The 15,220-nt window shown below is 35.3% G+C and overlaps 1 protein-coding gene across 1 annotated transcript in view; it reads left to right on the plus strand.

Moving 5' to 3' along the window:
• Positions 1–15,220, plus strand: part of LEKR1 (leucine, glutamate and lysine rich 1) — a 120,678-nt gene that overhangs the window by 41,443 nt on the left and 64,015 nt on the right. Inside the window, exons 4-5 of the mRNA XM_008142226.3 lie at positions 5,620–5,739; positions 11,982–12,157. Coding sequence (XP_008140448.2) covers positions 5,620–5,739; positions 11,982–12,157 — 296 coding nt within the window. The remainder of the gene's footprint in view (positions 1–5,619; positions 5,740–11,981; positions 12,158–15,220) is intronic.

Here is a 15,220-nt window from a genome sequence, read left to right on the forward strand (position 1 = left end):
TAGGATAATTTGTAGTTGAAAAATATTTGATAATTTTCTTGGAGTATGGTAGGCAATAAGTTGAATTTTGAATAAATACTGGTACATTACTTTTCCTTATTTTCTTTGAATGATGAAATGAAGAGCATGTGATATCTTGTCAAAAAGATTTTTTGGGAATTTTTAAGTGTCACTGCAGTATTAATGAAGGCTGTTTCCTTTTGTTTTTGCTATTAAAATATTGCATAGCTTCCAAATTTAAAAATGCACTGACCTTTTTACACCATGATTTATACTACAGATACATTTTACATGTACATATCATTCATTGAATATGTACAAGTGTTTTTTTTACTTTTTATTTTAAAATAATTTTAGACATATAGAAAGTTACAAAAATAACACAGAGTTTCCATATTCTCAGCTTCCCCTAATGTTAACACCTTACATAATTATGGTACAATTATAAATACTAAAACATTAACACTAGTAGAATACTATCAACTAAGGTACATACTTCCTTTGATTTTATCAGTTTTGCCATTAACATCTTTTTTTATAGTCTGAGATTCAACCTGGAGTCATACATTGCTTTTATTTATTTATTTTTTCTGTTGGATGACTAAGGTTTATTTATTTTTATTTATTTTTTCTGCTTTTATTTATTTTTTATTTTTTGACTTTATTTTTATTTTTTTAAATTTCTTTATTGATTAAGGTGTTACATATGTGTCCTTATTCCCCCATTATCCCCCCACCCACCCCCACTCATGCCCTCACCCCCCCTGGTGTCTGTGTCCATTCGTTAGGCTTATATGCATGCATACAAGTCCTTTGGTTGATCTCTCTCCCTTAAACCCACCCTTCCCTACCTTCCCTCTGAGGTTTAATGGTCTGATCAATGTTTCTCTGTCTCTAGATCTATTTTTGTTCATCAGTTTATGTTGTTCATTATATTGTACAAATGAGTGAGATCATGTGATATTTATCTTTCTCTGACTGGCTTATTTCACATAGTATAATGCTCTCCAGTTCCATCCATGCTGTTGCAAATGGTAAGAATTCCTTTTTTACCGCAGCATAGTATTCCATTGTGTAGATGTACCACAGTTTTTTAATCCACTCATCTGCTGTTGGGCACTTAGGCTGTTTCCAAATCTTAGCTATTGTAAATTGTGCTGCTATGAACATAGGGGTGCATATATCCTTTCTGATTGGTGTTTCTAGTTTCTGTTCTCCACAGTGGCTGCACCAGTCTGCATTCCCACCAGCAGTGCCCTCTGAGTACTTTAATATATAGTGTTTTCATGATCATTTATTGCTAAATAGTTTATAATCTCCATTTTTATTTCCTCTTTGGCCCAAAGTTTATTAGATATATGTTTAAGATTCCATGTATATAGATTTTTACTGCCTTTTTGTTTTAAAATTTTTATGTAATTTTGTTGTGGGCAATGAATGTGGGTATGTATATTTTTTCTTTTTGAGAACATATTAAAATTTCAATTGTGGCTGATTATATTATCAATTTTATGATTATCTGTTTAGAAAAAAATGATTATTAGATAATATGTTCCAGTTATATCCATACATCAAACTTGTTAATTAGGTTATTCAAATCCTCAATATTTTTAACTATTTGTCATGTCATTGTCCATTTCTGTGTGAAATGTGTTACTTTATCATTATTAACTTGTTTTTATTGGATTTTTCTTTACATATTTTGAAGTATGTTTTGATACACAAAAGTTCATGATTATCATTTTTCTTGGTGAATTGGAAATTTTATGAAAGTGAAAGGGTTGATCCATTTAATGTTTTGCTATTTATTAATATTAATATACATTTTATCATTTTAAAGCATCTGTCTTGTATATATTTTCCTAACCTTTGATTTTATACATTCCTTATAGAAACTGGATAAATTATCCTTTGAATGCTTCATTTATAAATATGAATAGACAACAAAGGATCTTCAGACTTTTTTCTATAGCTATAATTTTATTTTGATTCTTTAAAATTTCATTTTTCAGTTACAGTTGACATCAAATATTATTTTATATTAGTTTCAGCTCTACAGCATAGTGGTTGGACAAGCATATAGTTTACAAAGTGATCCTTTGATAGTTCAAGTATCCACCTGGCTATTACATAGCTATTACAATATCACTGACTATATTTTCTATGCTGTACTTTAAATCCCTTTGACTATTTTGTACCTACCAATTTGTGCTTCTTAATGTCTTTACTTTTTTCACCTGGCCCTCTCCCTTCTGGCAACTATCAATCTGTTCTCTGTGTCTGAGTCCATTTTAATTCGTTTGTTCATTAACTTTGTTCATATGATATTTGTCTCTATGTCTGACTTATTTCACTTATCATAATATCTTCTAGGCTCATCCATGTTGTCGCAAATGGTAAAATTTCTTTTTTGTGTGTGGCCAATTAATAATTCCATTTTATGTATGTACCACCACTTTTTGAAATCCACTTGTCTATTGGTGGGCACTTGGGTTACTCCCATATATTGGCTATTGTAAATAATGCTGCAGGGAACATAGGTGTGCATATTTTTTTTCAAATGAATGTTTTTGGTTTCTTTGGATATATACCCTGAAGTGGAATTGCTGGGTTGTAAGGCAGTTCCATTTAACATTTTTTGAGGAACCTCCATTCTGTTTTGCACAGTGGCTGCACCAATCTGCATTCCCACCAACAGTGTACAAGGGTTTTTTTCCTCCACATCCTCATCAACACTTGTTTGTTGATTTATTAATGATAGCCATTCTGACAGATGTGAGGTGATATCTCGTTGTGGTTTTAGTTTTCATTTCTCTGATGATTAGTAATATTGAGCATATTTTCATATATCTATTGGCCATTGTATGTCCTCCTTGGAGAAGTATCTGTTCAGGTCCTCTGCCCATTTCTAAATTGGATTGTTTGTTTTTTGGGTGTTGAATGGTATGAATTCTTTATAAACTTTGTATATTAACCCCTTATCACTAGCAAATATCTTCTCCCATTTACTAGGTTGTCTTTTCATTTTGTTGATAGTTTCCTTTACTGTGCAAAACTTTTTAGTTTGATGTGGTTCCATTTGTTTAGTTCATCTTTTGTTTGTGATATATCAGAAAAAAATATTGCTAAGAGAAATGTCAGAGAGTTTACTGTCTATTTTTTCTTCTAGAAGTTTTATGGTTTTAAGTCTTTCATTTAAGTAAGGATCTTCAGATTTTTAAGGGAAGCCTCAGATATGAAAGACAAAAACAAAACAAAGGAAAAAAAACACGATGTAGTGAGTTGCAGAAAACTTAAAAAAACACACTATACTTGATATATATTCAAAAAGGCAAGAAATAGTACCCACGAAAAAAGAACAAGGGGTAGTAAAATGATGACCTTAACTTACTAAGAATTGTAATTAAAATATGATAGCTAAAATTAAAACTTTTAGGCAGGATGGAAAATAATGAAAGTGGAATAAAATGTCAAAATTGGTAAGATGGCAAAGAAAGGTTAAGAAAATCAGAAGATATTTCCAAGAGATCTCACATCCAAAACAAGAGAAAAATGTTCCAAAAAGAAAACAGAGAAAATGGAGGAGGAGGGAATTATTCATCCTAACAGAACATACTTGGAAGTAAAAAACATCAGTTTTCAAAGCAAATACCATGTGCCCAGCACAGAGAGGATGACAAAAGGCTAGCATAAGGATATATTGTGATCGAATTTACAATACAAAGTAAACGAGGAAGATCTCAAAGCTTCTGAATTGAGGTAGATGTGGAATAGGGAGGGTCTTCCATGTAGTATTATACAGAGCAGCAATAATTAAAATGTCATTGGACTTTTCAGAAGCAGCAGTGGAAGTTAGGAAACAGTAGAACAGTGCCCCAATTTTATATTGAAGAATGTTTTTCTCATTTGTAATTCTAAATCCAGCCCAAGTGTCCAGTCTAAGATAAAAGAAAGACAATTTCAGTTATTCAAGGTCTCAAATGTATCTCCCAATGCACAAAAAGATGCTGGAGGGCTTATTCCACTTCAAAGGAGTAAACCAAGAAGGAAGACTTTAGAACCAGAATGCAGATCTCACATGAAAAAAAGGGAGACTTTAGAACCAGAATGCAGATCTCACATGAAAGAGTCCCTGAAATGATAAGGGAGTGGAGTCCCCTGGTGACAGTTGCATAGTCAAACCAGAGCATAACCCGGACTAGAGCAGGGGAATGGAGAGCTCTAGGAAGGTTGTCTCCTGGAAAAGAAATTATATGGAAGGATTATCTACTGTACCTCCAGGTACTAAGAGAAAAGAATCAGACCTGTCAGATTCACAAGAAGTATCAGTGGTAGGTACACAGAGGACTGAGAAAGAAGAAAAGGAGATGGTTTTTATTCCAGGGGCAACAAAAAATGTTGTGCAAGAAAAGAAATGTGATCATGGCATAACATGTGGCTCATTAGTGAAGAATAATGTAATTACTAAATAAAAGATTGATCTGTATTGGGAGGATGAGGAGAGTAATGCTGTGTGTGTATGTACAGGAGTGTAGGTGTGTACTAGTAGATATGAGTAGGAAGGTCAACTTTCATTAGGATTGTGGTAGAGACTGCTGGCTGCCTACCTTAACATTCATTCTCTCTTGCTCCTTAGTAATAGAACTGTGGATATATATTTGGGGACTAATCTTTCCAGTTAAAACTACATTTCCCAGCTTCACTTGCAGCTACTTATTGCCATGTGTCTAAGTTTAGCAGAAGTATTCAATGGTACTTCTGGAAATCTCCTTAAAAGGCACAGAGTGAGCCATTATTCTCTTCCTGCCACTGGTCTGGAATGGGAAAGTAATTGATGGAATTTCTGCCATTATCATGGTCTATGAAAATAAAAGACACGTACCAAGTACGTAGAACAGAGAGTTGGAAGGATCCTGAGGCCTTGATGACACTATAAAGCTCCCATATCAACATTAGACTGGCTACCAGTACATTGGTTTTATGCAAGATAATACACACTTGTATCTTAAGCCATCATATTCAGGTCTCAGCTATATGTAGCAGAACCATATCTTAACTGAATTGTAATTCACTAGATAGTACCTAAAATGAAATATTAATAAATAACAGCACAAGCATAGTACTTAATTATAGAAATAAATATAAACAGGAAGAAACTTGAAAGGAGTTGGTTTGGGCAGTGGGAATTGGGGTAAAGATCAAGGATCACTTTTTTCTTACAACTTTTAGTCTAATAATTGACATTTTAAGTTATGTATGTCTTACTTGAATAAAAATAAGTTTATATTTCTTTAGTTACATTTAACTTAATATTTCAAGTAAAAATACATGTTCATTGTAAAAAATCAAACAGTACAAAAGATAGAGAGTAAAAGTTATACTTCCCTTCAATGTTCTTTGCCTGTCCACTGCCCATCAGTTTTACTGTCCTCCCCAGGGGTAATGGCTGTTTGATATGTATCTCCATACCTTTTCTATACACTCATTAAGTATATATAGAGATACACAGTTTTCTTCTTTTGTTTATTTTTATTGAAAGTGTATTTAAATATTAATTTAAGAAAGTGTGCATGAGGAAATACTTAGTCTTGTAATAGATGTTGTTTGTTTATATTTTAGAATCCAAGCTGGAAGCATGCAGTTAAAAAATCAGCAAAATGAAATTCAGAGATTACAGAAAGAATTGAATCATTTACAACATGAGTTAGAAATTAAACAGAGACAATCACAGGTCTTCAGGTAAGATTATCTTGAAAATTATAAAGGTTGAACATTTAATACTAGCTTTATAAACATTCAAACACAATGTAGTAGTATACTTTCTATATTCAGTGTGGTTGAATAAAATTGAAATAACTTTACTTGTTTTTTTGTTGTTGTTTTTTTACCATTATCACAATTGAATAGTTTTACCAATAAAATTTAAGTCAGGCAAGCACATTGTTCTTATTTTGCAGTGACATTCAGATTGAAAACACAGTAACTAATACATTTTCCCTTTGACCAGTATTTCTTGGTGTGTTTTATTTCCTGGCACACACACAAAAAGTTGTTTGAAATATAAAGTACTTGTCCTTTTTCTTATTTGTAAATCTATTTAGATTCCATCATCTTTGAAAATTTTCATGCCAATTCCCAAAAATCTCTCTTCATCGCTCTCTTACTTTCAAGTCAACTCTTCAGCCTCATTAGGGTTTCCAGTATTTTCTCTGATTTTTCCCAACCATTTTTTGGCTTTTGTATTCTAGTCTTGATCCCGTAGTTAAATCACCTGATTTTTTAAAAAGCAGCTTTATTGAGACCTAATTGCATACTATAAAATCCACACATTTTAAGTGGCAATGCAATGATTTTTAGTAAACTTAATGAGTTGTGCAACCCACAAACATCTTCATGCCATTTGCATTTAATCTCTGCTCTTACCACCAGTCCTAGGCAACCTTCTTCCTGTTTCTGTAAATTTGCACTTTTCTGGACATGTCAGATATGTGGAATCATATGTGGTCTTTTACATCAGGCCTCTATCACTATGTTTTTTGAGGTTTATTCATGCTGTATCATGCATCAGCACTTTGTTTCTGCTTTTATTGCTTTAATAGTTTCCATTGTGTGGATATACCACATTTTACTCATCCATTTACCAGTTGGTGGACTTTTGGATTCTTTCCACTTGACACTTATGAATAATGCTACCGTACAAGTCTTTGTGTGGATGTATGTTTTATTTCTTTTGGGTAAATCCCTAAGTGTGGCATTACTGAATCATACGGTAAATTTAAATTTAACTTTCTAAGAAATTGCCAAACTATTTTCCATGTGGCTGCACCAATTTATAGTCCCATAAGGAATGAGGATTATAGTTTCTCTGAATTCTTGCCAACACGTCTTATTGTCTGTCTTTTTTATTATAGCCATCTTAGTGGGTGTGACATGATATATTTCATTGTGGCTTTGGTTTGTGTTTTCCAAATGACCAATGATGGTGAGCACCTTTTCATGTGCTTATTAACCATTTGCATATTTATTTGGTGAAATATCCATTAAAATATTTTCTCTTGTTTGCCAATGGTCTGTTTTCTTATTATAGGATTGTAAGAGTTCTTTGTATGTTTTGGGTGAAGTCCTTTATTTGAAGTATGATTTGCAAATATTTTCTCCCAGCCTATTGTTAATGTTTTCATTTTTGTAACAGTCTCTTTTGATGAGCAAAAGTTGTTATTTTTAATAAAATAAAATGTATCAATGTTTTCTTTAATGGGTTATGCTTTTGATAATGTATCTAAGGCCTCTGACTAACCAAATGTCACAAAGATTTTTCTCCTGTAGTTTCTCCTGGCACTTCTATGGTTTAGCTCTTACATTTTATGACTGATGTATGGCAAGGATCTAAATTCATCTTTTTTTCTTGTGGATGTTCAATTGACCCAGCATCATTTGTTTAAAAGACTATTTTTTCCCTATTGAATTGTCTTGGTGGCTTTACCTAAAATAAATTCACTATAAATGTAGGGAATTATTTCTGGACTCTATTCCATTAATCTATATGTCTGTTCTTATGTCAGTACCACACTCTCTTGAATACTGTAGTTTTTAGTAAATTTTGAAATCAAGAAATGTAAGTCCTTCAAATTTCTTTGTTTTTAAGATTGTTTTTGGCTATTATGGGTCCCTTGCACTTCCATATACATTTTAGGATCAGCTTGTTAATTCTTGCAAAATAGCATGCTAGCATTTTGATAGATATAGCATTGATTCTGATGATCAATTTAATTTTCATCTTAAAAATATTGAATCTTAATTCATGAACATGGTATGTCTTTCTATCAGGATCTTTAGTGCTCGGAGAAATGTTTTACTTTTAATATACAAGTCTGCACTCCTTTTACTAAATTTATTTCTAAGTGTTTTATTCTCTTTAATCTGGTTATGAAAGGTATTGTTTTCTTAAATTTGTTTTTGGGATTGGCCATTGCTGTTATGCAGCCATAAAATTGATTTTTGCATGTGGATCATGTATGCATGTGACTTTGATGAACCCACTTATTAGTTTTAGTGTGTGTGTGTGTGTGTGTGTGTGTGTGTGTGTGTGTGTGTGTAGGATATAGAAGATGCTTTTACATAGAGAATGTTTCTACATAGAGGATGTTTCTGCCTAGAGGAGTTTACTATACTTCAACTCCTTTTACCTCTGCTCATTTAATTATCCTTAAAGCCCTCAATCTTCATTCTAATGCACAGATTGTTAAACACCAGGCCCTCCAATACTACTATTCTAAATCCTCGCTGTTCTGTTTAGACTTCCCTGTGCTACACATCTCTCAGCAGATCTGTGTCTTGCCTGATATTTCACAGAGAACATTAAGGATATCATAATGGACAGATTTACTGTGAATGAAATAATGTTTAAGTTTCAGAACCCCTTACTCAGGACCCCCTTTCAAGGTTCTTGGAGGGCCCCCAGCAAAGTAAGATAGTTTGATAATAAATGGTTAAAAATTCTGTCTTTTTCTCCTCTGATTTCTCCTCTTCTATACTTCTGATGTCAATATGCCATTGTAATAGTCATAAGCATTTGGGGGCTGTAAGGGAAAGATGAATTGGGAATACTCCATTATAACTGCCATTTAGAAAGACATTTTAGAATGCTTCAATAGCACAATTAAGGAATTACAGACTAAAATTTTGGATGTTCATGAATTTTTAAAAGTAATAGAATAAAAGCAATAAAAATAAGCAATTCCAGCAATAGAAATTATTCTGGCATAAACAAATTGTAATGATGCTTGTTCATGTTACATCACAAGCAAATGAATTAAGAGAGATATTTTTTCAATAAGCTCTTAGAGTATTTCATAATCCATTTAATGAAGAAGAGTTAATTATTTAAATACTTTGGAGAAACATTTAAGTTTCTTGCTGATTTGACAAAAACTACTAATATCACTGAATATAACATAAAAGTCATATTATACCACTTCAAGGACATCTAAGATAAACTGGTTCATGAGTTTCATTCTTTTTTTTTTAAGCCCATCTTTTTAAAAATATATTTTTATTGATTTCAGAGAGAAAGGGAAAGGGAGGGAGGGAGTGATAGAAACATCAATGATGAGAGAGAATCAGGCTGCCTTCTGCATACCCGCTACTGGGGATTGAGCCTGCAATCTGGGCATGTGCCCTTGACTGGAATCAAACCCAGGACCCTTTAGTCCACAGGCCGACGCTCTATCCACTGAGCCAAACCGGCTAGGGTGCATTTCATTCTTTCAAAGATAATTTAAGACTAGTTATTTTTCCAAAAAACTTGAAATGCCAAAAATCTTATAATCATCTATGAAAAAAATTTGAGAAGGATTTTTCCAAATATGACAGCAGTTAGTATTTAAATGACATTATCAATAGTGAGCTATGAAGCTGAAAGAATTTTTCTAAACTATAAATAATAAAAAGTTAATGGCCATGCTAGATGAAAGGCTGTATAATCTTTACATTTTCTCCATATAAAATATTATTATAAAATGGTTCTCATATGAAGAGGAGCTATAGATCATGTAGCCAACAATTATAGGCAAAAGTATTGTGGAACTGTTACTTATTAAATAATTATATTGTTTTCCTTTATTTTGTGATATTGATGGAATTTATCAACTTTAAAATTCTCATTTTTAAATTTAATGATTTTTCTCATTCTATAACTAATTGCACACTTTTAAACCTGATTTTCTATGTCATCATTTATTGTATTTTTTTTTTTTTTTTTGAGAAAGCCCTCCCTCCACTCACCACCAATCATACAAGGTTTAGGCCTCACAAAATCTTGCTCTTAACTGCTCTTAACGAACAAGTTTGAATTTTCTGTTTCCTGCCTTTCTCCCTACAGAGGCACCTGCATCCTCATTCAGTCTGTTGTGTATCACTCGAGAGCCTGCCTGTACATGGCTTGCTTCCAGCAGCTGCCTTACACCAGGCCCATTAGCCCCTTAACCTTGACTTGGTTCATAGCTCTTGTCTGCCTCTGCCAGTTCCTTGCTCCACATTCAGGTTTCCCATCCTCACTTTTGGCTTTCTTCAGTTAGTGATCTATTTGGACTCTTTCTGTGCTTTTTTGAAATCAACATCTCTCTCGGCTCCCAGCTCTGCCTGCTGATTGAGGCATCCCCTGTGGCTTCTGATCACTCGGTGGGCCTTAATTACTACCCAGAATCACACCACCCCTGTTCTTCCTGGCAAAAGCTAATCTTTTAGTCTCTGCTTTACTTACATCTGTCCTTTCTAGGACTTTGCACAAGAGCTGAGTGCATCTCCTGTCTGTGTTTAGCCCAGTGGTCGGCAAACTCATTAGTCAACAGAGCCAAATATCAACAGTACAACGATTGAAATTTCTTTTGAGAGCCGAAAACCGACTTCTGCACATGGGCCACGAAGTTTCAATCGCACTGTACGTGTGTGCCCGCATGTGGTATTTTGTGGAAGAGCCACACTCTAGGGGCCAAAGAGCTGCATGTGGCTCGCGAGCCGCAGTTTGCCAACCACTGGTTTAGCCTATGTGACTGCACTCATACTGTGTCCAGCTGTGTACACACGTGCAGGTGTCTCCCTTCCTAACAAACCATTCTGCTCTGTAGTGTCCTCTTTCTCTTCTTGCTGCCTCAGTCAGTATTCTCAGTTGTAGCTACTGCATAGCCCCCTGTTTACTCACTTCTGCTTTACTGTTCAGTTCTTTCCTGCCTAATGCCTCTCTCTAAGGTCACCTAATGCCCCCTTAATACCAGATACAATGGACTCTGTTCAGCCTTTATCTGGGGCCTCAAACAGTGGCCACTACTTTCTCCTTTAAATTGTCTTACCCCTGGCTTTCCTGATAGTATTATGTTGGTTTTCTTTTAACTCACTGGTTGTGCCTCCTGAGTCTCCTTTGAGGGATTCTTTTCTGTTCAAGTCCCATAAATGTTAATGTTGTCCAGTGTTTTATCCTCAGCACTTCTCACTTCTTCATTCTTCCAACCGAGTCACCTATTTTTTCATTCATTTATTTATTTGTCAATATTTGTTGAGCATGTACTGTGCTAGTTGCTAGGAAGATTGTGATGAACAAGACAGACATATATGGTTTTGCATCATAGATCTTAGTCTACTCAGGGAAATAAATATTAACCAAATAATTACAGCCCCATGGCTTCCCTCATCATCTTTTTGGTGATAACTCCTAGGTCTGTATCTGCATCTTCCTTGATTTTAGGTAAATTATAGCCAGGACATCTAAAGTTTAAAAAAAAAATCACTGTGATTATGTTGAGCTATGGCATTTTGTGAAGCAGCACTGGATTAGTCATTTTTAAAGGTTTTGTTATTTTTATCCCAGGTCTTAAACTGCCTGTGGAATCATGGGATGCTGGAAGAATGCTATCTAAGAATCCAACATTCTCATTTAGGCTCTGTGACTAAGTCACTTTTGACCTAATTTTCTTCACTTAATGTTTGCTGTTAAATTAATTTTAAAAGATTAATAGAATCATCCTATATAATAAAAGGCTAATATGCAAATTGTCCCCTCAACTGAGAGTTCGACCGGGAGTTAGAGTTCAACCAGGGTCTGGCCAACCTCCCACATCTCCTCCCTCCCCTCCCCCCGGCCTGGCCCAGTCGGCCCTGATTGGGGTGGGCCAGCTGGACCCTACCCGTGCAGGAATTCATGCACCGGACCTCTAGTTGCATATAAAAATAGCTGTCTTTATAGTTAAAATGATAACAAAGTGGAAATGAGTTAGGAAAACCATATACCTTAGGCTTTCTGGGATGTTTCCAGTTTATATCTGTCATTCAGCAAAATACAAACAGCACATCACTTTCAAAATTGTCCCCATTTAGACAGTAGATTATAGTCACTCTAAACCCATTTTTCAAAGAAAACTATTTTTTCAAAGAAATATTTGTTACTATGCTTGCAATTTTAAAAATCCTTTGTTTTTACTACCTTACAGTCAAAGATTGATGGAATACAAATATTTCTGGAATAAGACTCTTTCATTACTTACTTTTACTAAAAGGGAAATAACCAGCATTAAAAATGAAGTATATGACCATTTTCAAAACTGGACTTCACTGAAAGGAGAAGTTTTTCTTCAAATTAAATACATAAGTGAAACAGCCTTGACAGGTTTGTTACATACGTATAGAATGTAATTATCTTTTTTTTTTTTTTTGTAAGTAGTACATCATGAGTAATGAAATAGTGATATTGCATTTTATGTGATGGGACTTATGATGAACTTTTAAACTTGTTATTGGCTGACAGACTAGATGGTCATTATGATCTATTGAAACCCTGAAATTCAGTAAATATAGGCTGGTCTAAGATAAGCTGTGATACATCTATTCTTGAGCTGTAGTCAGAAGTCTAGTTATTTCTGTTAAATGTACCGATTTTCATTTTAAAACTTTTTCTTCTTTTAATAGCTGAGTAGCTCATATTAGGTCAGCCTTCCCACAGATAACAATTATAAATTTGGGACAAAATAACTATCCCAAAATACTGTAGAGTGACCCAAACTAGGCACATATGGTGAAAATGTCAAAAATTGAGAGAAGGCATATTCCTAAGTGAAAGAAGCCAATCTGAAAGTCTGTACCATAAGATTCCAACTAAATGACATTCTGGAAAAGGTAAAACTATGGAAATGGAAAAGGGATCAGTAATTGCCACGGTTGGAGGGAAGGATGAATAGTTAGATTGTGATGAAGTACATAAAACTTTAGAAAGAAAGAATACTGTAATTTTCCCTCAGACCTAAAAAGGATTTTTAGGGCATTGAATCACAAAGGATTTTTAGGGCAGTGAATATTTTGTATGATACTATAATGGTAGATACATGTCATTATACATTTGTCAAAACCCATAGAATGTACAACAGCAAGAGTGAATATTGATGTAAACTGTGGATTTTGGGTGATAATAATGTGTCAATGCAGATTCATTGGTTATGAGAAATTTACCATTCTGTTACAGGATGCTGATGGTAGATTATGTGATTATTTCACTTTTAGCCAAAGCACCAAATAATCCAACGGGAAAAAGAAAGTCTATCACTAAATTATGCTGTAACAACTGAATACTGATATGGGAAAATATACCTTAATCCCTACATCACATAGTAGATAAAAATTAATTCAACATAAATCACATAAGTATAAAAGCTAAAATTATAAAATAAGAAATAGGAAAACGTCTTCATAAATTGATAGTAAATAAAAGTTATTTGGATAGGACATAGAATTAAGAGTTACAGAAGAACAAAAATTGATAAGTTAAACTTCATCAAAATTTAAAACTTCTGCTCATCAAAGATGCCATTAAGAAAATGAATGGATAAGTCACAGGCAGAGAAAATATTTAAAAAAAACTGGAGAGTATTATGCTAAGCGAAATAAGCCAGTCAGAGAAAGATAAATATCACATGATCTCACTCATTTGTGGAATATAATGAGCAACATAAACTGATGAACAAAATCAGATCCAGAGACAGAGAAGCATCAACCAGACCGTCAAACCTCAGAGGAAGGATGGGAGGGTGTGGGTAAGGGGGAGAGATCAACCAAAGGACTTGTATGCATGTATATAAGCCTAATCAATGGACACAGACACCAGGGGGGTAGGGGCATGAGTGGGTGGATGGGGGGCTATGGGGGGATAAGGACACATATGTAATACCTTAATCAATAAAGAAAAAAAACACATGTGACAACAAACTGCTGTACATGTTACATTAAAACAAGGCAGCCCTTGCTGGTATTACTCAGTGGTTAGAGCATTGGCCCATGTATTGAAGTCTTGTGGTTTTGATTCCCAGTCAAGGGCTCATCCAGGACTCAGTAAGGGCAAGTTTGGGAGGCAACAGATGATATGTCTCTCTCACATAGATGTTTCTCTCTCTCTCCCCCTCCCTCCCTTCCATTCTCTCTAAAAATCAATGGAAAAAATATTCTCAGGTGAGGATTAACAACAACATAAAAAACACACACAAAATAAAACAAAAACACATATCTGTAAGTCAACAATAAAAGGACAAACAATCCAATAAAAAATGGCCAAAAGATTTTATCAGACACAAGGACAGATATACAAATGGTCAATAAGAACATTAAAATGTACTCAAGATTATCATTCATAAGAGAAATGCAGATGTCATTAGTACATACCCATCAAACTGGTTAAAAAGAAAAAGATTGACAATAAATATATGTGAGGAAGGAAAGCAACTGTAACTCTTACAAATTGATGAGAGTATAAAATGCTATAGCCACTTTGAAAAAATATATGATGTGCTTTCTAAGACTAAAGAGACTTCTATCTGATAACTCTGATAACATATGTTATACCCCCCCGAAAACATATGTCCACAAAAAACACTGAATATAAAAATATTCAGCACCTGTATTCAGGATTTATTTAAAAGTAGAGGCCCGGTGCACGAAATTCGTGCATGGGGGGTGTGTCCCTCAGCCCAGCCTGCACCCTCTCCAATCTGGGACCCCTTGAGGGATGTCGGACTGCCCATTTAGGCCCCACCCCGGTAGGATGGGGCCTAAATGGACAGTCGGACATCCCTCTCACAATCCAGGACTGCTGGCTCCCAACTGCTTGCCTGCCTGCCTTCCTGATTGCCCCTAACCGCTTCTGCCTGCCAGCCTGATTACCCCCTAACCCAGTGATGGCGAACCTATGACATGCGTGTCAGCACTGACATGCGTAGCCATTTCTGATGACACGCGGCTGCTGAGGCGGCCGCATACCGAGGATAAAACAGTTGCTGCTCCTGAGGATGAGACATTTGCGAAATAATGTTTTTTCCTCAAAGTGACACACTACCCGAGTTATGCTCAGTTTTTTGGCGAAGTTTCACACACCAAGCTCAAAAGGTTGCCCATCATTCCCCTAACCACTCCCCTGCCGGCCTGATTGATGCCTAACTGCTCCCCTGCCAGCCTGATTGCCCCTAACCGCCCTCCCCTGCAGGCCTGGTCCCCCCAACTGCCCTCCCCTGCAGGCCTGGGTCCCCCCGAACTGCCCTTCCATGCAGGCCCAGTCACCCCCAACTTCCCTCCTCTGCCTGCCTGGTCACCCCCAACTGCCCTCCCTTGCAGGCCTGGTCCCTCCCAACTGCCCTCCCCTGCTGGCCATCTTGTGGTGGCCATCTTGTGTCCACATGGGGGCAGCCATCTT

Source organism: Eptesicus fuscus, chromosome 3, assembly GCF_027574615.1.
Source record: "Eptesicus fuscus isolate TK198812 chromosome 3, DD_ASM_mEF_20220401, whole genome shotgun sequence".
Classification (NCBI taxonomy): Eukaryota; Metazoa; Chordata; class Mammalia; order Chiroptera; family Vespertilionidae; genus Eptesicus; species Eptesicus fuscus.